We start from the raw sequence: 27159 nt of genomic DNA, 5'->3' as shown, positions 1-27159 counted from the left end.
TAAGATCCGCGAGACTTCTGGCAGCCTCCTTGCCAGCTACCGCTAGATCGAACGCCCTCTCCATTTCCACCGCGAGAGTCTGGAACGAGGCGCAGCATTGGTCCCGGTTTCTACAACACTGCCGTTCCCACAAAGCTGCCCTTCCAGTAAGCAAGGTAAGGATAAAGGCCACCTTAGACTCCTCCATCTCAAAGGTGTGAGGCTGCAACGATAAATGCATGGAACATCTGGTAAGGAATGCTCTACAGAAGTTCTGCTTACATAACTCTCAGGAACGGGTAGGCGGTGCTCCGGTTGATGGTTTTTCTCAGTGGCAGCCCGGGGAACAGATGGTGTGGGCGCAGCAGCAGGACATTTCATGTGGAAATCGTCTATTTGTCCAACAATCTTGGTCTTCTTTAGGCACAAACACATGCTCTGATTTATATAATAAGCAAGGCCTTTGTTCGTTTCAGGCATTAAGAATTAAGTTCAGTTTAACAGCATCCTCATATTTTGTCTTTTTCAGTTACGTTCTGCTTTCAAAGCATTTAGAGTTCCTTGGGTAGCTCCTATTTCCTCTCATCCTATGCGAGATTGGATTATACAGTCTTCTGGTCGACCAACCGCAGCCTTTCTGGTTTCCTTAATATATAGTAAAATTACTATTATAAAACCTCTTTCTATCAAATCTATTTTGGAATCGTTTGGCACTATCTGACCTTAATTTATCTGTCGACTGGGAGAGTGTGTGGTCTAACCTCAGTATAACCTAAAAACTTGGCTCATCATCTTATACATCTCAAAGTTATTCAAATGGCATTTATAACTCCTTACAAAATATTCCAAATGAAACTACACCCAACTTACAACATATCTGTGATGCTGCGTCATCAGGTACCTTTCTTCATATGTTTTGGGAGTGTTCTATTGTCAATATTCTGTGGACACATTTAAACTTTGTTTTATCCTCTTTACTACAAACTTATTATATGGTTGTGGCGAGTGGGGGCGGGGCCGAGAGGCGTGGGAACGAGGAGTGAGGCCAGGTGTAGTGATTGAAGATGAGTTGCACCTGCGCCCCACCGCCGGTATCGAGTCCCACGTAGAGATGGAAGGATATAAAACTGGAAGCGACTATAGTGAAGGACGAGAGAGGACCAGGCCTGGGACATTATTTTATGTTTGCTTTTTATTTTGTGCGCACCAGTCGTCCGCGAGGGGCTGGTGCGCTGTTTTTTATTTATTTTGAATATAAAATGTTTTGATTGTGCGCCGGTTCCGCCTCCTTCTTCCCAATGAGTATGGAGATCGTATCGTTAAAAAGGTTAAGCCAAGTTTTATGTCTTTATGATGATTACTGCTTCTGTATAAGCTTATACAAAAAAATAATGTTGTTTGCTGTTTTTACAGCTGCAAAAAGAACACTAATACAGAACTGGTCTACACGCACATGCACAAATTAATAAGGCCAAGAGTTTTTTTTAAACAACAGGATTAATAAATAATATAATATATATATATATATTTCTCTTATTGGAAATATGTAAATTGATTATATGTCTGTTGTTGTTGTTTTTTTGCGTTTTTATCCTGAATGGATGAAAATATATGCTATATGTAAAAATTAGCACTTTTGTCAAAACAATGCTCTGGGTTTTTATCATAGGGGAACTTCTTTTGGCACATATTCTTAAAGATAACAAGCTTAATTAACACATTTGTCAAATGTGTTTACACAGAACCAATAGAGGTGTCATATAAGACTATTAGCCAATATGGTTCTAAACTTAACACTTTACTTAAGATGAAATGATAACTATTCATTTCTTACCAAATTGCAGCTTTAAAGATTCAAATTCCTGTAACTACAGCTTACTGAGAAACAAAATACATCCCATTTTCAAAACCTTTTAATTTATTTATTTCAGCAGCAAATAAAATGAGTGCTGACATGCCAGGTAATATACCTATACATCATCCAGTATATGGGAGTTGTTGTTTTGTACCAAAATAAATAATGCTTGAAAGCTTGAAAATATGTACATTTTTAAAGAAGAGCAAGTCCTGGTTTATATATGTAGACAGTTTATGATCTCAGGCAGAGAGGTTGGGTGTCAGTCAGTGGTACAATGAAAATCTAAGCAGTAATGATTTTAAGTACCCTTTTTTCAGTCTGCCATCTTCAGTCATCAATCATGCACCTGAACTTCTCCTTTTGTCTGATAACATTTTATCAGTGCCATCCTTTCTTTGAGGAGCTCTACGTTTGGTCTAATCTTCTGGGTTTCCTCTTTCATTAAATGCTTTTCATCTAACTTGACAATGTACTGATGATTTTTTTATGTTACTCAAACAGAATTTCTTTTAGATTTTTCAGTTATTCCAGTATGAACCTTCCGTAACAAACATTGGAGGAATAATTTACTCAAAAAATTATTCTAAACCCATACAACTCACTTTTGATGAACAACAAAACACATAAAAAAAAAACACCCATGAAACTATTTTTAAAAGTAGCTTAAGTAATCATGTATCATATCTTATGAGGTGACAAAATCACCTTTTTCACAGAATTTCGTTACCAATCACAAAAAATGTAACATACTCCCTGAACAGATGTTTTAAGGATCGTGGATAAATAAACAAGTCATTTATCTTATTAGACGTCAGTGTGCCATCAGAAATGATTTTGAAACTGATATTCAAGGTAGAAAATGTACATACTGTTGCTTTAAGGATTGCATTGACTCACAGAAGTTAAAAAGTCATGAAATGTTCTCATGGTGCAGGATGAAATAATAAGCCTAAGGATGTGGTTGAAAGGACTTTTGATTGATGTCTTGATAAAGTACTCTCACAAAAAAAAAATAAAACCAGGATGTGCATGCAGACTCATAAAAATACATAAAAATACATCCACTCCTTACAGCCATTTTTATGACAAGCTGTAAATATAAGTAAATATTATTTATTATTCTTTCATGTATTAATGTTATTTTTAGTTTACAAATATTCACAGTTATTTAAAAGTTTATGACTTAAAAATTGTCTTTTGCAGGAATATTCTACATGTGTGCCCACAGATTGTATGAATCCAGGAGAGTGGTTAGAAGTCGCTAACCTAAATAAGATAAAACTGCAAGAAACAGAAAGTGTTGGCACGGAAATCATCAGGACCTCATAGACCTTAATGTTATACCTCAAAACTCTAAAATGTAAAAATACACCGACAAATTAATAGTTTAAAACAGCATTAAAGGACTTTTTTACACATGCAAATATATCTGTATAATTCTGCACAGATAAATAGACCAGTCTTCACAAAAGTTAATTTCACTTTTCATCATTTTCTTCATTAAAATACCACATTAAATCATTTCCTGTGAAATATCTCTCTTGATATATTGTATCATTGCAATACATTATGACTAACGTTTTTAGAGTCTTTCTATGTAAGTTAGAGCTTGTACATGTAGTTCTATGGAACTGTTTTGAAATATCATTCAACTTTTAGTGTTGCAGTCTATTAGCAACTGTTCATGCGCAATTATTTCACCATGTGTTGATGAGTATCAGACTCGTTTCACAGTTTCACATCAACTCAAGTATGTAGTCAGCAAGTCTTGCACATCCTGTGTTAAAACAGTTGTGAGAGAAAAAATGAGTAAAAAAGATTTAAGCAGGGCTTGCCTTTTTATATACCAGTACTTTTGTGTATTTTGCAGTTATTCAATTTGATCAGGGATTAGTTTGATCATGCCAGCTCTTTCTAATATTCATTTCAGAATGTTTTTGCTTTCCTTCCAATATTCATAGAAATTGTCATTCCTCATTATTTGTTGTTCACTTAAACTTCTGTTCATTCTGTTCATTATTATTACTTGTCGTGTTAAAATACTCGTAACAATAGTTACGTCAACAATACTTGAGAAAATGCATTATATCTCCTTGAATTTTAAACTTGTATTTTTTTATTGTAATTTTTTTTACTATATTTTGACTTTTTACTATTCTTTATTTTTGAATAGGCAAACAAGAACAGCTTCTATTTATTTGTATAGGGAAAGGCTGACATTTTCAAAGCTGTATGACAAAATTTTCTTTTAAAAATATTTCAAACCAGAAAATAATCAGACAATAATGGTACTATAAATGTGCTTCTTATTTGAAACTACAGAAGATACAATGCAAGCAGAAAAGAAATATGTTCATGCTTTCAGTCTCATCTAAAAACTTGCTTATAAAAAGTTATCTTAAATTTTAGTTTCACACAGTGTCTGCAGCCTTTAAAATGGAATCACAGCTTTATTCTCTAGTGACGTGCTGTGAGAGACTTTGGCCTTCTTCCAAATCCAACAAAGTGGTACGGGGCCCAGCATAAGAAAAAGGCACAGACCAATATGACAAGAATCCAAAGAGGCCTTGATTTTCCAGAGAGCTGCTTTCTGCGTATCCCAACAGCAGCTAGTATGTGACTAGTATGTGACTCACAAAATTTGTGATTAACAGTGGGTTTTGGGATGGTTTGTGCTGCCCACACACATCAGATAGCAACTCCCAGCGCTGGGAGTGCTAGGGAAAGGGGAACGACCTCAGTGGTCATAGTGGAACAGACAGACAGTTTCAGGGCAGACAAACGGCTCATAAATAGCCAAGTTGGAACACTCTGAGTCCCGGCTCATGCACCTAGTCAGACTTTTGATGAGGCTTTGGTAATCCTTTGCTCTGTGAGAGATGTTTAACCTGACAATTTTAGTAAGCATTTATTGCACTGACTGCATAGCAAATCAATAGTAAAACTATACAGAACTGTAGACAATCCGGTGAGGGAGTTATGTTAATTGTACTGATTCAGTCAACTGAAGGCAAGCGTAGTGAGAACCAAGTGCAGTTTATTTACAGAGTGATCCAAACATAAACATCCAAAGACTTGACTTGATCAGACTTGACTAGGCTTGACTTGAACAGACCTGACGAGACATGAAAAGACGTGACTATAACAGACTTCAAACACTGACAGTTGTGTTTGACTGTTAAAATGTAATTTTGCTACGTTCATTAATAAATCAGTGGCTTGTTCATTGACATCACTTTCAGTTGCTCTCCTCTCCTCTTTTCAGTGGGAGGGAGGAGAAATGCATAAAAGTATACATCTTTACTTGTTTACGGAAACACAAATGGTGTAAGTGAAGTGTGGCTTTGGCACATTCATATATTATTAATATATTTATATTGTATGTTCAAGTTTGGTACTTAAACAACAAAAATGTAACAACAAGGTAGACCGTGGAAGAGTCTTGTGATTTCAGGGGCGTGTGGAGGTACAGTCTGCCATTTATTATTTGACATGAAACTATTTTTATGATACAAATAAAATGTGTTATAAATACAACTAAAAGCTAAAAGCTAAGACCAAAGCTAAAGTTAAAAAGTTAAAGAGCCACACAGATGGGAAATCAAAAATGACCTGTATTACAGTGTATGATGTAGCTGTCCATCAGTGTAAACAATGTGCAAAGTAATTAAACCAAAAAGTACACGATTTATAAAGTTATTGGCTTCTAAAGTAAGGAGTCGACTCTGAATCGCTGAAACGAGTCGTTATAGATTTCAAATCTTTTGCCCATCTCTATGTACGTCACTAGGCACACTTTGCATAATAATCTCCGCCTACCATCTTGAGAGAAACAGAACTCTGAGACCCCCCCCCCCCCACACACAGATGCTCTGTTTGGTGTGATAGCATCATGTCGAGGAGACAGTGTGTTTTTAATTGTAAAGGCAAGTTTGTTTTATTTTCACTACCAAAGAATGAAGATCAGAAGAATCAATGGCTAAAATTCATTTTTACCACAATACCAGAGCAGTACAACAAATCCTTGTTGTGTTCACAACATTTCACTGATGACTGCTTTTCTAATCTCGGTGAGTACAAGGCGGGATTTTCAAAGCGTTTGGCCATAAAAGAGGGTTCATTACCAACTTTATTTAGACCAACAAGCATCTCCGAATCACAACGCGAAGTATGATTATGAAGTTATGTGTTTGTTTTCTCCCGAGTGTCTTATCAGTATGTGTGCTGTCTGCAGCCTTTGTCTGCGCTGATCCTCATGTACAAACACGTCATTAAAATGAAGTGTAACTCTGTGAATACTCAACGAAGAGACATGAGAGAGATATCTATAGAAAGCTTGACATGTCTACTTTAAAACTAATTAAGTGCTGCTAACAGATATTCTGTGATAAAGTAATCCATATGAAAACAACGCGATGTCTGTTTTTCATGTCTCCCTTCGTTATATCTAATGTGACCACGGCCCCGCGCTGAACGCGCTATTCAGATTCAAACTGAAGCGCGCGGCTTGAATACACCCCACACAGAAGAAAAAGCAGCGAGACTGTTCAAGTTTTTATTTTACTGTTTGCTTCGCGATGAGAGGAATAAGACATAATTCACCCCAAAAAGATGCTAACGCATTGTTTACCATGAAGTTGTGTGCGGAACAACCAATCAAACCTGACTATGTTAGTTGACCAATCAGAACACAGTATGCTACCGAAGGGTGGGGTTTAAGGAAACTGAATCTTCGTGCGAACCGTTTGGGGATCTCTGAGAATTGAGGTAATTTTAAAATGATATTTTGACAAAAATGACAATGTTTTTTAACCTTGGATGGATTCAAACCTATTGTAAAGGACTTATAAACAGTGATAGGAAGCTTAGAATTTTCATCTTACTGGCTCTTTAATGTTCAGCTAAATGGTTAATAAAAAAAAAATACAGCCTTTTAAGGGACACTTTTATATGTAAAGATTATTTTCATTAGTTTGCAATGTAAATATGATATATATAAATAAATAAATATATGTAAATATTACAAATGTAAGTCTAACTCTATGTTTTTACCAGCTTCAAAATATAGCTGTATATATTTGTATACAATATGCAACTGTAATACCGGTATGCTCATTTGTAAAAAGTGATAATTATAGCAGCTATGTTCTGTAGATCTAGCTACCATCTGATTCCCATACAGAATGCAATTTATATTTGCTCACATCTTTTGAGCACAGTTTACTAACTTGTCATCTAAATTTCTGGCAACTGAATCATTAAAGTGGGGGTGAAATGCTATTTCATGCATACTGAGTTTTTTACACTGTTAAAGAGTAGGATTCCCATGCTAAACATGGACAAAGTTTCAAAAATTAAGTTGTACGTTTGAAGGAGTATTTTTGTTCCCAAAATACTCCTTCCGGTTTGTCACAAATTTCGGAAAGTTTTTTTCGAGTATGGCTCTGTGTGACGTTAGATGGAGCGGAATTTCCTTATATGGGTCCTAAGGCACTTCTGCCGGAAAAGCGCGCGCTCCTGTATAGCGAGGCTGAGCAGCACAGCCACAGACATTTCACTGATCAGAGCGATTCACTGATCAGAGCGATTCACTGATCAGAGCGAGAGCGTCGGGAAAAAGTCACAAAAGGAGTGTGTTTTGGTTGCCAGGGCAAGACAACCCTGCACAGATTACCAAAAAAAACACCATTAAGGGACCAGTGGATGGAGTTTATTTTTACAGAGCATCAAAGGAGCTGTGCAAGTGTTTTTGTTTGTTCCCTGCATTTCGAAGATGCTTGTTCACAAGGCCCAGTTTGACGACGGATTTGCACATCGTTTATTTCTTAAGGACAATGCAATCCCAAGGAAAAAGGGTCACGATCGTGTGTTGGAACCGCAGGCGGTGAGTAAAACTGCTTAAAATATCTCTGCCTCCTTGATAGTGCGTCCACCTCCCATCGGAGACCCGGGTTCGAGCCCCGCTCGGAGCGAGTCGTTGCTGCTGCTGCTCTCATTCAGTTTCAGCCTCTGGATATGATTCTGGATCATAAATAAACGGCTGAATCTGACTGTAAGCCATGGTTTGTTTTGGATGATGGGTTTTCCCTCACGGTAATGTCACAGCTTCCACATGCTCTCAACGCAAAAGCCTATTCGCGCTTGTGATTCTTTAGCTCCGCCCACACGCCACGCCTCCAGGCGCTCGTGTTTTTCCGGGAAAAATCGGTACAGACTATCTTTCTCTTATGAATATAATAAAACTAAAGACTTTTGGGATTTATGAAGGATGCAGTACTACTCTATAGGTACTCAAGATTAACAGGATATTGAGTGAAAACGAGCATTTCACCCCCCCTCCTTTAATTTAATAAACTGTTTCCTTATGTACTATGCATAAGTCATTAAATGTTCTACTTTCAAGATGGCTTTTTATGATGTAGCCTATTTCAATAGTTACTCTTTCAAAACTGCAGAGGAATCATATCCTAATATCTTACTTTCCATCTCATATAAGTGATTAGGCAAAAATATACACAATATTCTGTAAAATTATTCTTTACTTCACGAGCAATGCAGTACTTATTATTCAAATGTCTTCAGACATTTTTGTACACTTTGTTATTTTTAAAAACTGCTCAATCTTTAATGTTGCAGTGTCACTGCAGATGTTGTTAGTAGTTATTTAAGTGTGCTCAGTAATGCCATTAAGAGTTAATGGATTAGGGGTTTTGTTTCAATTTTTACCACATTTGACATCAGAATTTGAACAAATAAACTAATGAAAGTCTTTATCAGATATTTCTAATGAAGAGTAATTGCACTAGACACATTTTTCAAACACTGTGCATTTATTGTTATCTTCCTTTTCTAAGGAAGACCTGTCGGTACAAAAGGCATTTTCTGGTGAACACTGGACGGCAAATGCAGAGCGCTCGATCCACACTGATGACAGCCATAAAAAAAGACACTGCAAAACATGTTGGCATATTTGAAGAAACCATTGGACTTGCAGAGAAAAACTCCAAAACAATATTACAGCAATAAAATTGAATAATAAAAAAATGGACTAAGATTAACCCCAGTCATAATGCAATCCTGGTTTAAAAATGTTGCCCTTTTCCCCATATTAAGGTCACAAATAATTTCCTCTTTCTCTTCCTGACTGTTAATTAACAAACAAACCTGTAGGCAAACATAAAAATAAAAATGTTCAATTGTCACATAAACATTTGTTTGAAAAAAAAATGACATATAAATGACCTTAATTTGAGCATTTTGCAACATAAAGTCTCAATCTACTGATTCAAGCTAGCTAGAAGACACTGAGGTGCATTAACTTTTCATTTTTGTTAGATATTAATCTTGATGTTAGATATTAATCTCTTAAAATTTAGTTTCACACTCAGTATGTGCAGTCTTTGGAATGGAATTACAGTTTTCTTCTCTAGTCCCTTGATGTGAGAGACTGTGGCTTTCCTCCATAAGAGCTCTGCGAAAAATCCCAGACAAACTTTGGTTGCAGCATCGACTAAAATCCAATCCCATGCAGAAATACAGAACCGGGTTAATGCAGCTGTTGAAATAAGCTAAGTTTGAAACCATAGCCCATCCTTCTTTTACTGCCTTGTTGTTTCTATTCACCAACTTGACCAGTCCTAGAACGTGATAGGGGAGCCCAGCATAAGAAAAAGGCACAGACCAAAACGACAAGAATCCGAAGAGGCCTTGATTTTCCAGAGAGCCGTGTTCTGCGTATCCCAACAGCAGCTAGTATATAACAGATTAGGATGACCAGGAAGGGCAACAAGAATCCACAGATGAAACGAGTGAAATAGTAGACATACTTTGCTGAACTGCCATCTCCTTCTTCTCCTTTCTCCTGAAAATACAATTATGAATACATAATAATAAAATGAATATTTATGCAAGCTAATGAAGGGTGACACATGCAGTAATTTATAACACCATTCTTACCTTGAATGAGCAGTGGCTCAAGTTGTTCTTTTCAAGGAAGACCTGTCGGTACAAAAAGTACGGTGAGCTTAACATCACTGCCACAATCCAAACTCCCACACTGACCACACGAGCAGCACATAACGTCCGGCGTTTTCTGGTGAACACTGGATGCCAGATACAGAGCGCTCGATCCACACTGATGACAGCCAGAAGAAAAACACTGCAGAACATGTTGGCATACTTGAAGAAACCGTTAAACTTGCAGAGAAAAACCCCAAAAGGCCAGTGGTCAAAGAACAGACTTGAGATGAGAGAAGTGACTCGTGTCAGGGAGAAGATCAGGTCTGCTACAGCGAGATTGACCAGCCAAACATTTGTGACGGTGGGTTTCATTCGGAATCCAGCTACCCAGATGACCAAAGAGTTCCCAGTGGTGCCAAAGAGAACTATGATTGAATAGAAGACAATGTCTACTGTTGTTTTCTCATAGGACATTGAGGTATTGGAGTTGGATTGAGGGGAAAGAGTTGGATTGGAGATCATTCTACAAGCAAAACAGATAAATCCTTTAAAATTGTTTTTCCGTTTTTCTTCTGTAGGTCTGTACACAATCACATCATAAGCATGTGGTAACATGCAAGTTTCACAAGCTTCACATCACAGTTAGAGAAACATGATGAGTCTTGTCTGGCAACCAAGAGGGTACACATTATTAAACTGAAAGCCTTTACTGAGATCATATATAGATTTTTAATTTTCCTGCTAAATCATGGGTTAACAGAAAATTTCTGTTAAGACTTTTCATCTCTCATTATATTTAGGATATCATTCACACTTTAATCAATGTATTTTATTATATTTTATCTCAAATTAAATGTATTATAAAAAATATTTAATATTTTTTCATTTAAGTACTATTTTATTTATATTTCTTTAATACATTAATTCATGCAACAAATCTGGTGATGAATTGTTAAATTCTTACCTGGACACAGTGTCAGAAAGCGTTTTTGCAATAATCAGCCAAAACTCTCGATCTCAGGATAAACAGCATTACAAGATCCTTTGTCAATATGTTCAGCTATGTTTGAGTGTCAAATAGTGACTGTATCATCAGTGCACAAATTAATATACAAGCGACTTCACTGACATCACTTGCAGCTGCCTTTCTTTCATGATAAACAGGTTATTCTCACTGCATTTTTTGTCCAGTCATTCTAAAGTGTGCTCTTTGGCAACAAGGGAAGACAGGGAGGAAGTGGGAGGAGATGTGCAAATTTTGTCTACGAACGCATCAAATTCTGCAGGTTATAATCAGCCAAAACTCCTGTGTTACAGAGAAATGTAATTGGGTTATTTTGGCAACCCAGTGCTGGGTCAAAAGGGGACGAACCCAGCACTAGGTTATTTTAACCCAACAAGTTGGGTTATTATGCTTAACCCAGCATGCTGGGTTGATTTTTTATGGTTTAAAATTACTGCATTGCTAGGCTAAAATGACCCCAAATCGAACTAGGCATTATACCTACAAATCAAATGGTAAATATGTATTAAAAACAAGAGAAAACAGTCAAAGAGTAACGTGAAATTCAGAAAAGTATGGCATTAACAGCTACTGAGTTTATCAACAAAGTATTGAACATTTGAATATAACTTTTAAGATAAAATGTGACTTTTTATTAGTGGTGGGCCGTTATCGGCATTAACGTGCTACGAGACTCTTATCGGCCGATAAAAAAAATATCGCCGTTAATCTATTCTCAAAGTTGGGTTGGGAGCTGGGTCTATACTAAGTTAGCTATGATGACTTTCACCTTGATATTTTATTTAACCGACTGGCTGAGGCCAGCCTAAAAAGATGCTCAGGAAAGTTGACGGGCCACTGCTGCGCATCGTCATGAAAGCTTATCTTTTTCACATGTTTTTAAGCCTTAACTAAATTCATTAAAGCATCCAAACACAAGACACGGAAAAGCTGAACGGAGTAGCTGGTTATTCGTGCACTGTGTTCGGTGTGGGGAGAGAGAGAGGGCTGCGTATCACGGACAGCGAAAAGAAAAGAAAGGTGTCTCAAAACACTTGAACATCGAATTTGCTCATTTTTGCTCTTGTGACGACAAATACATACAAAATATGTCAAAATATCCACCTTGGAAACTATGCTCGAAAAAACTGTCAGTTATTTCTTAAGTGAAAGTAAACAGTTGAGGGAAAAACTGGGATGTGTGTTATATTGGATGCGTTCATCGTCTCTTAAAGTGACCACGCCTAATTTAGCTACTGGCTGCTGTAATGTTAATCCAAGAAAATGAAAGAAAATCACTCACTGCTCTTTTCACTGAATTACTTTGTAGTTTTAACATTCAAACCAAAAATTATTCAGAGACCAGATATAATTTTTATATATATATAGCAAAACTGTAATAATGTGAGAAATGTTGAAGGTGTCTGAATAAATGTAGGTTTGATTGCATATTTCATTTTTACATTAAAGATTATCCAGTGCTATTTTACATTTAATTATTTGGTGTCTGTACGTTGATACCTACAAATTTGAAAAAATTAAATTAAATTAAACATTGGCGTGAAACAGGTGTAATGTTGTTTGCACCTTGTGCAATGTGGAATTAGTTTACAGCTTTTTCAAGCACTTTGTGATGCATTTTGGAAACAGGAGATGAGCCCCTTTTCTAATGCACCACCTAGCTTGATAAACCCCTTCTCAAAGACATAATGTTTGTCAATTTTATTTGGGTAACACACATATTCTGAATGCCGTCGGCAGAATTCGAATGAGCCATTTTAATCTAGATTAATCTAGATTAATTTCAAGATCACAGTGAGATCAATCTAGATTTTAAAAAAAATAATCTATGCCCACCACTACTTTTTATATATGTGGTATAAAACAGTGGTTTTCAACTGGTGGGCCGCCAATTACTATTCAAATAATATTGTTCATATGTAAAAGTCATAACATAACATTATTTCATATAATTAAATAACAAAAACTAAATATTAAACTGTAACTATGCTTCCACTATTCGAGCTTGCTGATTGGTTGAAGAATAAACTGCCAATTTATCTTAGATATTTTTGCTGCATATGCTACAGAACAACAGCAGTTTTGCCAAGCTGTGCCAGCCCAAGTTATTTTCTGTTCATTGCCAGTGCATTCAATAAAGACAGTTAACAATCTAGCTTCTGAGTACTACTGTAAGTTATTTCCCCAACAATAGCAGGGTGAGTTAATTTTGTTTGCAGTGGGCCGCGCAAACATATGTGTTTGGTTGTGTGGGCTGCGAGTTGAAAAATGTTGGGAACCACTGGTATAAAAAATATACAAAAACACTATTATACAATATTTGTACAATTAGTTAAGTTCTTTACAAACTACTCTGGCATGACAGTACACAAATAAACCACAACATTTACACTGATATTATAACATTAACAGTGTGTGTGTGTGTGTGTGAAAGAATGTGAGCATGTGTATGAATGACGGAGTGTAAACTCCATTCCTACTAAACAACACAGAACAAGCATTTAACATTACGTTTTTACAAATTATACACTTACGGTTTGTTTCATAGTCCATGAATACAGATCATGCATCACTGTCAATTTTCATGATCTCTTTAGCATAGTAGATGTAGTCATGCAGTCTTTGACCCTCATTCATCCCAGTCACCACCTGTTCTCATCTGTGGCCTAAAAAGAGAAAAATATCTGAAAAAAGAAAATATTTAATTAAACTCTATCCATTTTCAGATAGAGGTGTATTCACATCAGTAAGAATAGGTAAATAGTCAGTTTTATAATTTCAACACTTGTGTGAATGTTTAATGTCACTGTCTACCGCAGCGCTCCAGAAGGCTATAATGGCAGCATTAGTCTGAGGTCATGTGATATTGTTTGAATAAATACAGTATATTGCTTTCAGAAAGCTACTTCTTTACTGAAACATTAAAACAGACATGATATTCACATACATCACAAATTTTTGTACGTGTAGGACTGCTCTTCAAAGGTTTAGTTCACCAAATAATGAAAACTCTCCACATGTTGTTCCAGACCCATACAAACTCTGCTCATTTTTGTAACACAAATAAATATATTTAATATTCTCTTAATTTTTGTACTCCATTGCAAGTCTTGGAGACTATTCTGACAGACATGTTCATTATCATATAATTTAAGATTTATTCATATATAAATATTGGAATGGAATGAGGGCAAGTCAATTATTTTTTGTGTGAACTATTCCTTAAGAGGGAAGACCAAGAATGATGACTCTCCAAATCAGACAACTCCAAATTTGGTTTGAGTTCTGCAATGAAAAACACAGACATCAATGGTGTCATGAAATAAGCACGTAAATCATAAGCACTGCTGTTGCTTCAAAATGTTAAGTAAACAGGCAGGAGACAACAGAAACATATAGTTTCTAAAAAATTTAGTAATATAAATAGTTTACCCTTAGTAATATAAATAAATAATTGATAATTCTGAAGTTTACTTGCCTTAAAAGGTCTTTCCCTTTCTTCCAAAGAAGCTGAGAAAATCGCCTCCTCCTCACACAAGCAGGCTTCTGTGCCCTTAACTCCAAAGTTCGTTTGAGTTCTGCACAGAAAAAAAGGACATCAAAATGTGATATAAACAGACAGGATGCAACAGAAACATGTATTTATTTCTAAAAATTACTCACATCAGTCTCAAAAGAATTAAGTTATCTTGTCTCTGGCATTCAACATCGACAAAAACTTTTAGTCTTAGTAAAAAAAAAAATATTTAAAAAAAGATACATTTTGATTTATGAAGTTACTTGCCTTAAAACTGTCTCTCTCCTGAAGAAGCTGAGAAAATCGCCTCCTCCACACAAAAGCAGGCTTCTGTGTAATTAACTCCCAGCTCAGATACAATGAAGACAAAGCTCAACAAGTCTGAAATATTACATGCAAAACATTACTTTTAACAATTACCACTTAAACAGTCTCAAAATAATTATGCTAGTCTTTGTTACATAACATTGTTTCCTTTAGGAAACTAACGTACATTCAGTTTAACCACGAAAAATAAGATAACAAATTAATGTAAAATGTGTCCATTAAAACTGTCTATTAACACCTCAAAAAGTGCAGATATTGTAAAATCTTATGTAAGTTAAATATGACATAAGACACTCACAGACATTATATTAAAAGTAAAAAAGAAAATTTGCAGTGGAGTGGAAATATTGCTACAAATTTAAAAGGCAAGACTTTTTTACTCCCATTACAAAAGGCAGACTGGGATTGCTCTGCATTCTCTGGCAATGTTCAGCATTAAGTTATTTAGTTCACACTGTCATCTTTGGACTGTCTTCACTGAACACTGTCTGAAAGTCCTCTTTTTCTAGTAGACAAAAGCGCTTTTTCCTGGGCAAAGGCCATGAACTAACTTGAAGTGCCTTATAAGGGCATTGGCATTACCATGACCTTAGCATGCTGAAGGCTATACACATTGATCAATTCCTGACAGTATGAAATTCCAAAGGCCAATCTAGAAAGAAGCTAAACATTCTTGCAAATTGTCTAAACTTATTTATAGGCTACATGCAGGCAGACACTGAGCAGATGGGCATGGTAACAAGTATAATGTTTCCTATGAAACCAACATCACATGCTAAATGTAAGATATAACACAATAAATCCTGTGAAAGAATTGCTGTTTGGACATTTATTGGGAGTGTTGTCCCTGATCCTCATCACCATCCAATCACCCTTGCACTACAAATACCACACACACGCACCCAGTCAGCGTCCGGTCTCGTTCACAACAAAGTCTTACCTGTATACTCCTAGGTGTGGCCATCAGTCTGTCCTCCAGATACCATCCACAATTTAATGGGCAGATGGAGAGGAAGGTTCAGGAGATTGGACGCTTCCTCCGTACCTTCTCTCACGGCCACCAGAACTCCTGGAACCAGTTCCTAGGGTGGGCCGAGTACGCATAGATCTCCCTGCGGCAACCTACCACTGGATTCACTCCATTCCAGTGCGTGCTCGGCTACCAACCTCCACTCTTCCCCTGGTCAGGTGAACCCACGGATTTCTCTGCCATAGAGAGCGAGAAGGTCTGGGACGTGGCCCACCACCAACTCCAGCAGGTCCTACGTAGGCGCAGAAAGACAGCTGAACTTCGCCAATCTGAGGCCCCTACATACCAACCCGGTCAGAAGGTCTGGCTGTCCACCCGGGACATCCGCCTGTGCCTGCCCTGCCACAAGCTAAGTCCCAGATTCATTGGCCCATTCACCATCCATGAGCAGATCAATCCGGTCACTTACAAACTCCAATTACCACCTGAGTACCGGATTCACCCCACTTTCCATGTGTCTCTCCTTAAGCCTCACCATCCCTCTGTTTCTCCCTCCACAGAACCTCATGAAGCCGAAGCCCCCCCCCCCCACATTCCTCCTTGAAGACTGTGCTGCCTACGACGCAAGAGACATCCTGGACTCCCAGTGGCGTTGTGGACAACTTGAATACCTAGTGGTCTGGGAAGGATATGGTCCAGAGGAACTTTCATGGGTCCCACGCAACGACATCCTGGATCCGAACTTACTAAACATCTTCCACTCCAGTCATCCTAACAGGCCAGGTCCCAAAGGAAGAGGATGTCCACCACGTCGTCAGGGTCCTCAGCACTCAGGAGCGGGCCGTAGGGAGGGGCATACTGTTACACACACGCCAGGTTCCACCTCCATTCATTCACAACTCACGCTCTCACCTGAGTACTGAGCACTTCCCCCTGATCCTCATCACCATCCAATCACCTCTGCACTACAGATACCACACACACACACCCAGTCAGCAACCGGTCTCGTTCGCAACAAGGTCTTACCTGTATGCTAACTCTAAGGGCTAACTCTATCTCTGCTTACCTCTCTTCAGTGATCTCCAGAAGTTCCCAGCCGTCTCCGTGCATGTGTGTGGTACACCTCCCTCCTTGACGTCTCTACCCTGCTACTACGGATTCATCACAGCCATCCTCCATATCACTTTACCCAGCACTACCCGCTCCTCTGCTTGTGCCTCAATAAACTGTATTTCTGTTATCCTCAGCCTCCTGTGGTATTCCATAACAGGTGGTATATTTGGTCTCCATATTTTAATTATTTAGGAAATAATGCATCTGTCCATGATCTAAATAGTTCTGTCTTACATCAGAAAATGTTATGAATATGAGTATTTTATATTGAATACAAGACAGATGGCTCTACACACAGTGTTATATTCTCTAAAGAAACATTATATTGCAAATTTATCCATGAATGCATAATTCTGAATTAACTGACCATCTTCATTTGGCATTAACATTGTTCCTCATGTATTGTAATAATACCATTATTCCACATGGTGGATAAATTAAGTTTTGGGGGTAAATAGGCTATCATTTTCCAGTATTGCAATATCTGCTTGAAATTTGAAAGCTTAACAGGCAATTTTGAAATCTCAAAATCACATTTCAATAAAAACCCACCAACTCTTTTAAATATAGCCTTTGGTGGCCTATATGAAACCAAATTGAATTAGGCTGTGTTAAAGGGGTCATATGATGCTACATGCACTTTTACAAGTTTTTTGAACTAAAATGTTTGTTGGCATCATGTGTAGGCTACACAACTGCCCTAAAATGATAAAAATCCACCCAGGTTTTTTCTTTTTTTTTCTGCATAAATCTTTACCCCTTTCTCAAATCGAGCCCATCTCAGATGCCTGTCTTTGTGACATCAAACAGATAGGCCCCTCCCATGAAAGTTTGATTGACAAAAGCGTTTTAGCAGACCGGACTGGTGTCTAACCTTAGACCCGCCCTGAGTGAGCTGTCATCAGTCCTCCATTGTTTCACCGGCGGAGCGGATGTAGACAAGAGTGTGTGTGATTGAGGTGTTCTTTTGTTGGATGTAATGATGAACAAAGCAGTTGTCATTTACTCCCGACATCTGAGCCATTGAAGACGCCGTGGATTAGTTTTGTTTTTGAAGCGAATGCGCCCCCGAGCTACATAAATGTGTCTATGTTGCCGCAAATCATTTGTGATCCAGCTTCACCTACAGAAGTGTGTACGTTTTTTTTTTTTTTATAAAGAATCTTTGCAAATCGCTTTTCCTATTAATTAATTAGCAAGTTTCACTATAAATGTGCAGCTAAAGTATAAACAGTCCCTCAGAGAGCAGACCTGAAGAGAGGGGCAGGGTCAGCAGAGCTCATTAACATTTAAAGGAAAATGCTACAAAACGGCTTGCTCTGAAAATTGTAGGGATGCACCGAATCCAGATTTTTGGGGTTCGGCCGAATACCGAATCAACCGTTTAAGATTCGGCCGAATCCGAAACCGAATACCGAATCCTACTCGCATCCTTATTCAAATAACACAGTAAAACACTTAATGAAGTAAACAACGTCCACAGCAATGTATTTTTCATTTTTATTTTAACTGTAAAAAAAGAAAGAAAAAAAAGAATAGGCAACATTATGACAGGATGACAAGTGAGAAAAACTTTTTTGACAATTACCAAGCTTAGCGTTTTTCTTTTCTTTTTAAAAATCAGAATATGTTTGTTGACTTAACTGAAATGAATGTAATTGAACATTAACTCAATAAACATGGATAGTAGTCTGTTTAGTTTTAGTTTATAACAGTATAGGCTACGATTAGAACAGTAGCTAAATATTACGAAAAATATTACGGAAGATCACACACATCTCCTGCATCATAATTAAATTAACGTAAAACCTCTAATCTTTCACATGAAATTAGAGTTAATAAAAAAAAAAAAAAAGACGCTCTGCATTAACAGGTGATAGCCGGTTGCGAGTGTGAGAACTAATGTCCCCAGCAGTACTGAAAAGTCTTTCACTGGGCACAGAGGTAGATTTTTGCCATTTTTGCCAGCAGTGGAAATTCCTGCTGGTTTGTTTTCCACCACTGAAGAGGATCCTCTCTGAGAGGAATCAAAAGCCTCACCGAAAAATCGCTTATCTCCACGTCAGCACCCGATGTGACTGGCTGGCTCTGTATTGCTACGGTAAATCGTCCCAGCCGCTCAAGATTCCTGAACCATTTAGTTTAGAGCGAACTGTCGGGCCGTGTTCCTCCTCATATAAACACCTTCACGCAATCAATGGCCGCGTGACGTCGACCAGCGTAGCGCAAGCCTAGGGTTCGGTTCGGTGAAAAAAAAACTAAGGTTCGTCCGAAACCGAACCCCGTCAAAATGGCCAGTATTCGGCCGAATCCGAATCCTGGATTCGGTGCATCCCTAGACAATAGAGCTGTTTTTGACAGGGTAAAAATATGTTTTTACATTACCATTGAGAAATTTTAACCAAACTATGTTACAGACTTTTCAAGACCCTAAAGAATCATACACTGTAAAAAATATTCACACCTTTCAACTTAAAAAAGTTTTGTGGCTGCCTTAAGACAAGCTTTTTAATCTCAAAAGCTTACCATGCGTACTCTGTGCAGTTCTGTTCGAAACAGTTAGGGTAGGTTCTCTTCCAATTTCCAAATCATCCAACATGGATGGGCTGGGATCATGTAGAGCCCTCTGAAACTGCACTGAAGCTGCAGTTTGGACCTTTCCCCCAGTGAACCCTACTGAAGTCCACTATATAGAGAAAAACCCTGGAATGTTTTCCTCAAAAATAAGGAAATTGTTATTCAGAAGTGATCTCATCCTTCAAGAGTTAGCACTTTAACGTTAACATTGCTAGCTCACTATAATCATCACGCAGCAATCTTAAACAACAAAAATTAATAGACTCAGTTAAAATTACTAAAGTTTAAATTAAGTAATTAAAGTAATCCATCTTAAAATTTGTTAATTACGTATTATTACAGACCTCTTGGACGTTTTCTTCATGTTAGCAAGTCCTCTGATAACATAAGTTAGGCCTTAGTGTTCGCCAACATTACAGTCTGAAATAGATCTAAGGATCAATAAAAACATTTATTAGTAGAAGAGTTTGATGGCACGGTGTGTCATACCTCGGTGAGGTTTTTGAGGATAACAGCGATCAGTCTGTATCTGTCTCGGCCATCTTGACTTCTTGTCTTCTCTTCTGAACTCCAAAAAAAAAAACCACGCTCATTTCCACGGACGCAGCCCTGATCCGCTCCCACCCACTGAAACCACGCTCGGGCTTGATCCGTGTTTGCCAGTTTGGAAACAGACCCGGCTCAGAGTCATCTGCTGTTTGGAAAAGCACTGGCCCGATTCCTGTTCACCATAACCGGCCCGAGTCTGGCTGTAGAGTCTGGGCCACGTCTGGCAATGACTCAGCTCAGTTCATTCATAGATGGTTACATTAATAGAACAATAATTAACTAAACAATATAAAACTTTACTTAAAGGGTTAGTTCACCCAGATAGCAAATTTATGTAATTAATAACTTACCCTTATGTTTTTTCAAACCCGAGGTTTTACGGTTTTGAAACAACATGAGGGTAAGTTATTAATTGCATAAATTTGCTATCTGGGTGAACTAACCCTTTTAAATTCTGAGACGTGCTTACTGCACATGCACATTGGCTGGTCCTGCTTAGAATACTGTATAAGGTTTTTTTATTCACTATTCACTATTTTAGCATGAGAAACAACTTTTATGCGACAGTTCATGTCAGATGTTGCTGATTTAATATGTTATATTTGGCAAGCAGTTTTTAAAGATTTCAGGATTTCCCCATTCAAGTAGGTAGGACTTGCATGCATGAAATTTCTTCTCAGAGCCATTGCAAATATGGCTGCTGAGTGAAGAGGCTTTCATTGAAAGGGACTTTGAGTAAGTCCAGAGAATAAAAAAAGTTTAGGACATCTTGATCAGAAAAGAGGAACAAATGTCTATGGTTTTGGCAGTCTTAATATGAAGTGAATTACTCGACACTAAATCAAGAGACTTTCTCAGGAAACCTGTTCACAGTTTATTGGCTTTGGAGCAAGGAAATGTACAGGTAGCTGCTAAACAGTGGCTTACATGTTAATAAGACATCACAGAAGCAGACTTGTGAAAACCATCATTTCAAAATCCAAAGTTTATCAAAAGCAAGAATCAGTTTGCTCTGCAAAAGTGTCAAAATCGTACTCACAAACATACATGTTGATTTCATAATAATTTTTAGGTTTTCGCAATAAAAGTTCTTAATTATGAAGACTACTCTTATTGTATGTTTTCTTTTTTAGTTTTCTATAAATAAAATCTTAATTTCATTATTTTAGAGATAGTCTGGTAGTATGATTGTAAAAAAAAAAAGAAAAAATTCACACTTCACATGGCCTCCCCATAAAATTTCCTCATTGACGGGTACTGCTAAAAAGCAAAAATTACATTACATTACATTAAAACTTTTTTCAACTTTAGTCATGCCCTACAGTCTGTCTCGAACAACCTCTGCAGTCTTTGGAATTGAATTACAGCTTTCTTCCCTAGTGCCTTCCTGGGGCTGCAAAGTGTGGCCTTCTTCCATAAGTGCTCTGCGATAAATCCCTGATATACTTTGTCTGAAGCGTTGCCTAACATCCAGTCCCATGCAGAAGTACAGCACTGGGTTGACACAGCTGTTGAAATACGCAAATACTTTAGCAATAGACAGGCCCACTTTAACAGCTTGGCTCTTCCTGTATACCATCTTGGCAAGCAGTAGGCAGTGGTAGGGACCCCAACATATGAAAAAGGCAAAGACAAGTCCAGCAAGAATACGGAGAGGCCGTGTTTTACCATAAAACCTTGTTCTACGTATTCTAAAGCCAGCTAGAATGTAGCAGCACAGGATGACCAGGAAGGGCAACAGGAATCCACATAAGAAGCGAATGCTGTACAAGGCATTCTCTGCTGAATTGTCACTCTTTGATGCTTCTTTCACCTGCACAAAGTAAATCAGATTACTAATATATGGCAAACAATTTCACATTTACTATGCTAAAAGAAAGTACGATTACACTTTATTTTGATAGTCCACTTTAGACATTCTACTAACTATAAGTAACTTTGTAACTACATGTCAACTACATGTTAACTACATATCAACTAAATGTCATTATTTGCAACCACATGTCTACTAACTCTCAGCGTAGACTGTTAGGTTAGGTTTATGTTTATTTGAATAAGTTGACAAAGAAAGTGTTAGAAGATATTAAGCTGATAGTCTGAGAGTCTACTAATACTCTACTAACTGCTAGTTGACATGTAGTTGCAACGTTACTTACTATTAGTAAAATGTCTAAAGTGGACTACCGAAATAAAGTGTTACTGAAATTACATTTAAAGGGATAGTTCAAACAAAAATGAGAACTAGCATTATTTATCCATCTGATGTTTCACATTCAGTTTTTAAATAAAGTTGTATGTAAATAAGATACATTCACACTGTCAGTTTTCTGGATTGACAACCGCAATTAATTATAGGTCTGAGCCTGGAAATGATTGCACTGTTGATTAACATCAATACCGATTATTCAGCTGATGTTTTTCTGGGGGGAAAAAAATTACTTTCAGTAGACAAAAACTCCATCAAACAGTTTTTAAATTCATCACAGATGATGATGTCCAAAATGGCAAAATATTATCACATTTGACACGACAGAAGTTCAGTTGAGGTGCAGTTTCTTCTGTCAAATCTTTATTGTCGGACAGCAGTTTCTATACTTCTGTAAAGTTCTGAGCATTTGAGTTGTGTGTAAACTACAAAACTGACGGGAGTAGCTCCGGTGGAGGACAGTAACTGGATCTACTACAGATGACAGTTTATATCAAAGCCCCTTTAAGGCAGTGGTTACCAATTCCAGTCCTTGCGCCACCCTGCTCTACACATTTTGTATGTTTCAATTATGGCTTCAGACGAAGCGACAACCTCCCACTCTCTATTGTGAAGCCAATACAGAAGTGACTTAAACTGTAATTTGTCAACTGGTCTTTGGAGGCTGGCTGCAATAGGGAGTCAATCCCATAGACTCCCCATATTAAAATGCCCAACTTTACAGCAGAAAAAAACAGGTTTATTTCAAAAGATAATTTTGGTCTATATAGTTAATTTTGCCCTTCATGATAACTGTGAGGGGGTGAATTTTTTTCTCATCCATTTAAATTATTTCAAGTCTTAATGTATATAATTAAGGACATGGCCACTTGAGTGACAGGTGGATTGCCACTGCTGTCGCCGCCGTCGAGCTAGGTGGGTGTGGTTTCAGCAACCAGCTACTGCCTTTTTGCCCATTTCAATTATCCAGGAGTGATGCACAGTGATGCACTTCCAAGATGGTGACAACTGGCCCCGCCTACTTTTGGCTTCAAAAACACTCTTCGGAAACCTATGGGTGACATCACAGACACTATGTCCATGTTTTTGTACAGTCTATGCTTCAGACCTTTGTTCTATTCGAACGTAAGTGCCCTGCGAAGTGGACACCACAGGATATTCCACCATGTTCCTCTCCCCCTCTCAAAGACATCTTTCTTTTCATGACGTTAAACTTGGAAAAGGGATTGGACTATACTGACTATCCAGTGACCAGGCTTTTAGCACCCTTCATCGGGAGTTTGATTGACAGGCAATCTGACCAATCATAATGCTGAATCTGCCATTTTGTCCGACAAACAAACCAAACAGGAAAGTTAATAAATTAACATCAGTAGAGTCAAACTTAAAAAATAGTGTATTTCACACAGTTGAGACAACACACCTTCTGATGTTCATTCATGTGTATTTCATGCTATGACTAGCAGGAAGTGATTGAGTCACATTTTGAACTGCTTGTACTGATGTACTACAGTGATAAGTCACTTTAAAGAGCAACAAAATTACATTTACTGTTTGAAATTATTAAAAAAATATGACAAACTTTGAAAGCTGAGACTTTGTTTCACACCAAAAGGTTACCTGCTCTGTCTTGTCTGACAGCACATTGTCATTGTCTTCTTTGCTCTGTGATGTATTTTTCACTGTGTGGCAGTATATTTTTCACACATCATCTGTGTGGCATGAGAATGCAAACACCTCAGTTCAAGCGGCATGTGAACCGATCAGCACTTTACTACTAGTTAAAGCATGAAATAAACATGAATGAACATTAGAGTTGAAGTCTCAACCATGGAAAGTCATCAATACACCATAACAAAGATTTTCTTACTATTGGGAGATGAGAGGGTCTATATTAATTATCATTGGAAAAAACGCGTAATGGCTTACTTGGATCATGTGAGGCACCTCAGCCAATCATACAAAGGCCTCTGGTCTCCTTCCCTAAGTACAGCCAATGCATATCTTTCTACTAGACTATTGCAACTTCTGTTTCATGCTGACTTTAATATAATCACTACAACTGTCAATCAGTAGCAGGGCAACTAACTACAATACTCAGTGCTGCAAATCGCGCTGTAATCAGAAGCCTCTAATGTTACTTCAGATATTAGCGGTTCACCCATCGGAATACCTGCCTGCATGCAGGACTCTTGGATTGGACTTCCAACAATGCTCTTTTGCACTGTATAATGTGACATTCAGTTCTAGATTTCCAGTATGTTCCATTCAAACAGCATTAGCTTTATCGAAAAATACAGTTGTGTATCCTTAAATTTTACTGGTGAGAGTTCGGTTATAGAATGCGGCTGTAAATCCAATAAATAACCAAAATGTGTGTGAATGTAATTGCATTCATATTTTCCCTGTTTTGTCTGCTATCAATGAATGTAACTTATATAATTAAATTATTCAACCAATTATTGAATCCAATATTATGATTTTATATCAATATAGTTTCTTTGATAATTATTCAAAACCTTTTTTTAATTCAGACAGAATTCCAAAGTTGTTCTGACCTCCATTGAGCACTTGCTCAAATTTTTGACACCAGGGTAGACCTGCCGGTAAACATAGTATGGTGAACTAAAGATCACTGCCACGATCCAAACTCCCACACTGACCACACGAGCAGCACATAACGTCCGTCGTTCTCTGGTGAACACTGGACGCCAGATACAGAGCACTCGATCCACACTGATGACAGCCAGAAGAAAAACACTGCAGAACATGTTGGTGTACTTGAAGAAACCACTGAACTTGCAGAAAAAGGCTCCAAAAGGCCAGTCTTCATAGAAAAGTTTTTTGAGGAGTGAAGGTACAAGGGTAAAGCAGAAGATCAGGTCTGCTACAGCGAGATTGACCAGCCATACATTAGTGACGTTGGGCTTCAGACGATTGCTAGCCACCCAGATGACCAAAGAGTTCCCAGTGACGCCGATGATAATGGTAATGGTGTAGAGGATAATGGTAATATTATTCATAATGGCATTATTGTCCACTGTATTGTGCGATGGAAGACTTGTATTGGAGGCCATTCTGAGAGACAAATAAAAGTTATATATAGTATTTCTGTTTAAATTAAACATTTGAATTAATTCACAGATGAACTGATTAGCCAGATTCACCAGTTAAACTCTCAGGAAATGCATGTATATGTGAAATTATACCTTTAAGTTGGAAAATATGTTTAAATAATTCCTAAGAACTACAATTCAAGAAATGAGTAAATGTGAGTTTATGAGCAACTAAAGTTTATTTCTCTTAATCACCCAATACTTTTTCCTTGTATATTTATGTGGGGTCTATAAAAATATTATTCAAGTACAATTGACATTATAGTTTAAACATCTATATTTATTTTAAATATAGCTTAAACTAGCCATATGGGGCTCTCACATGAAAGAAGTCACCCAGCTCTTACTCAGAGTCTGTTGCAAAATATCCTTTCATCTTAAAACGGATAAGAAAAACGCATATGAGGCATGACAATTTAAGACAGAGATGGGCAATTTAACAGCGTATGTTTGAAAAAGCTCATTAAATGAGTAGTATAAAAAAAATGCAACAAAACCATTGCACAGCATAGATTGCATTGGAAATCATAGTAAAAAAAAAAAAAAAATTAATAACTGGATAGTCAATTGATGTGGGTGTTCTTACCTCAGTGTAAGTTTGCTCAAAGAACTAGTTAGCACAATCAGTGTTTGAAAAAACACTTCTGCACAGTAATTTGTGAATGTGTCTAGCAGAGACCGAGTATGAGTGCAAATAAATAAGTGTTGGGTTCATCAACATCACTTCCAGATATTCTTCTTCTCTCTAAAACCCTTTCTCCTGTGAACGTGATTATTAAGTGTCTTTTACAGATGAAGAGAAGACAAACAGGAAGAGGGAGGAGACAGATGAGCAAACACAGAAACATAGTTACACAATGTGTTTACTCTGTTATGCCTCTGAAGGAATTCAAGGGAAAATTTGCTAAAAATAAATAAATCAATAAAAAATGAATGTGAATTTGTTTCTTCTTTGGAACAGATTTGGAGAAATGTAGCATTCAAATCACTTGCTCACCAATGGATAATCTGCAGTGAATGGGTGCCGTCAGAATCCAAACAGAGTCCAGAGTCCAGACAGCTGATTAAAAAAAAAAATACAACTCCAGTGCTTCAATTAATGACTTGTGAACAAAGAAAAAAAAGGATGTGTGTATACAAAAGAAAAGCATCATTAAAGTGATTTAACTTTAACCTGTGGAATAAACCAAAATACCAGTCTATAATCCATAATAACATTGTCTTCAGTGAAAAAGTCCATTCCTAAACCCAATACCCTCTCATGATTCAGACGAGAAAACGTTTTCTCTGGAGAAAGCAGAAGCCGTAGTTGAGCCAATAACAACAGTCTGGAGCCACGATGAACTTTTTTTATTACAAACACACAGATTGTGGATTACTTACATTATTTGTTCATTTTTATCACAATATCTATAGGATATTCCATTGGTTCTAAAGTATCCATTGGTGAGCAAGTAATGCTAAATTTCTCCAAATCTGTTCCGATCTTGGATGGCCCGAAGATGAGTATATTTTCAGGAAATTTGTCATTTTTGAGAGGACTGTACCTTTAAAGTATATGATGTATATAATTACATTACTCTCAATAAAGCATCATAGTGACTTTAATTCAAAACATAATTTTCTTTTCTGAATTTTGAAAGTAAAAAATTAATAAAATGCTAATACTGATAGTAATACTACTAATAATGATTGTTATAAGTGTGCATAATGTTTCAAACAGTATCTATTCAAGTACTTATGGTCTATTTAGCATACCCCAATATTTGCATATAATTTCCATGTCTGTTTCACTTTTTCAGTGTGCCTTATTTTATTAAGCTTTTGCTTCCATCCTGTTTCAAATTCCCCATGGATTTTGTTTTCAGTCAGTTAAAATGAAAATTGTCTGAAGTGGTTTCCAACCTCACATCAGATGTAAAACCGATCAGGCATGACATTATGACCACCTTCCTAATATTGTG

General features: G+C 37.3%; 2 protein-coding genes across 2 annotated transcripts; both read right to left on the bottom strand.

Moving 5' to 3' along the window:
• Window positions 1-9474: 9474 nt before the first annotated feature.
• Window positions 9475-11474, bottom strand: LOC113093042 (formyl peptide receptor-related sequence 1-like). The gene is made up of 4 exons (XM_026258871.1): window positions 10761-11474; window positions 9794-10319; window positions 9664-9698; window positions 9475-9586 (listed from the first exon to the last, which is right to left on the bottom strand). Exons 2-4 carry the CDS (start codon window positions 10316-10318, stop codon window positions 9475-9477), a joined length of 672 nt encoding a protein of 223 aa, XP_026114656.1. The 5' UTR covers window position 10319; window positions 10761-11474.
• Window positions 11475-20730: 9256 nt separating this feature from the next.
• Window positions 20731-25973, bottom strand: LOC113093045 (C3a anaphylatoxin chemotactic receptor-like). The gene is made up of 3 exons (XM_026258875.1): window positions 25782-25973; window positions 24638-25157; window positions 20731-21686 (listed from the first exon to the last, which is right to left on the bottom strand). Exons 2-3 carry the CDS (start codon window positions 25154-25156, stop codon window positions 21192-21194), a joined length of 1014 nt encoding a protein of 337 aa, XP_026114660.1. The 5' UTR covers window position 25157; window positions 25782-25973; the 3' UTR covers window positions 20731-21191.
• Between the last annotated feature and the right edge of the window lie 1186 nt (window positions 25974-27159).

Source organism: Carassius auratus, unplaced genomic scaffold, assembly GCF_003368295.1.
Source record: "Carassius auratus strain Wakin unplaced genomic scaffold, ASM336829v1 scaf_tig00214851, whole genome shotgun sequence".
Lineage (NCBI taxonomy): Eukaryota > Metazoa > Chordata > Actinopteri > Cypriniformes > Cyprinidae > Carassius > Carassius auratus.
Note: the sequence above shows the minus strand (reverse complement) of the source record. Positions and strands in the feature narration are given on the sequence as shown.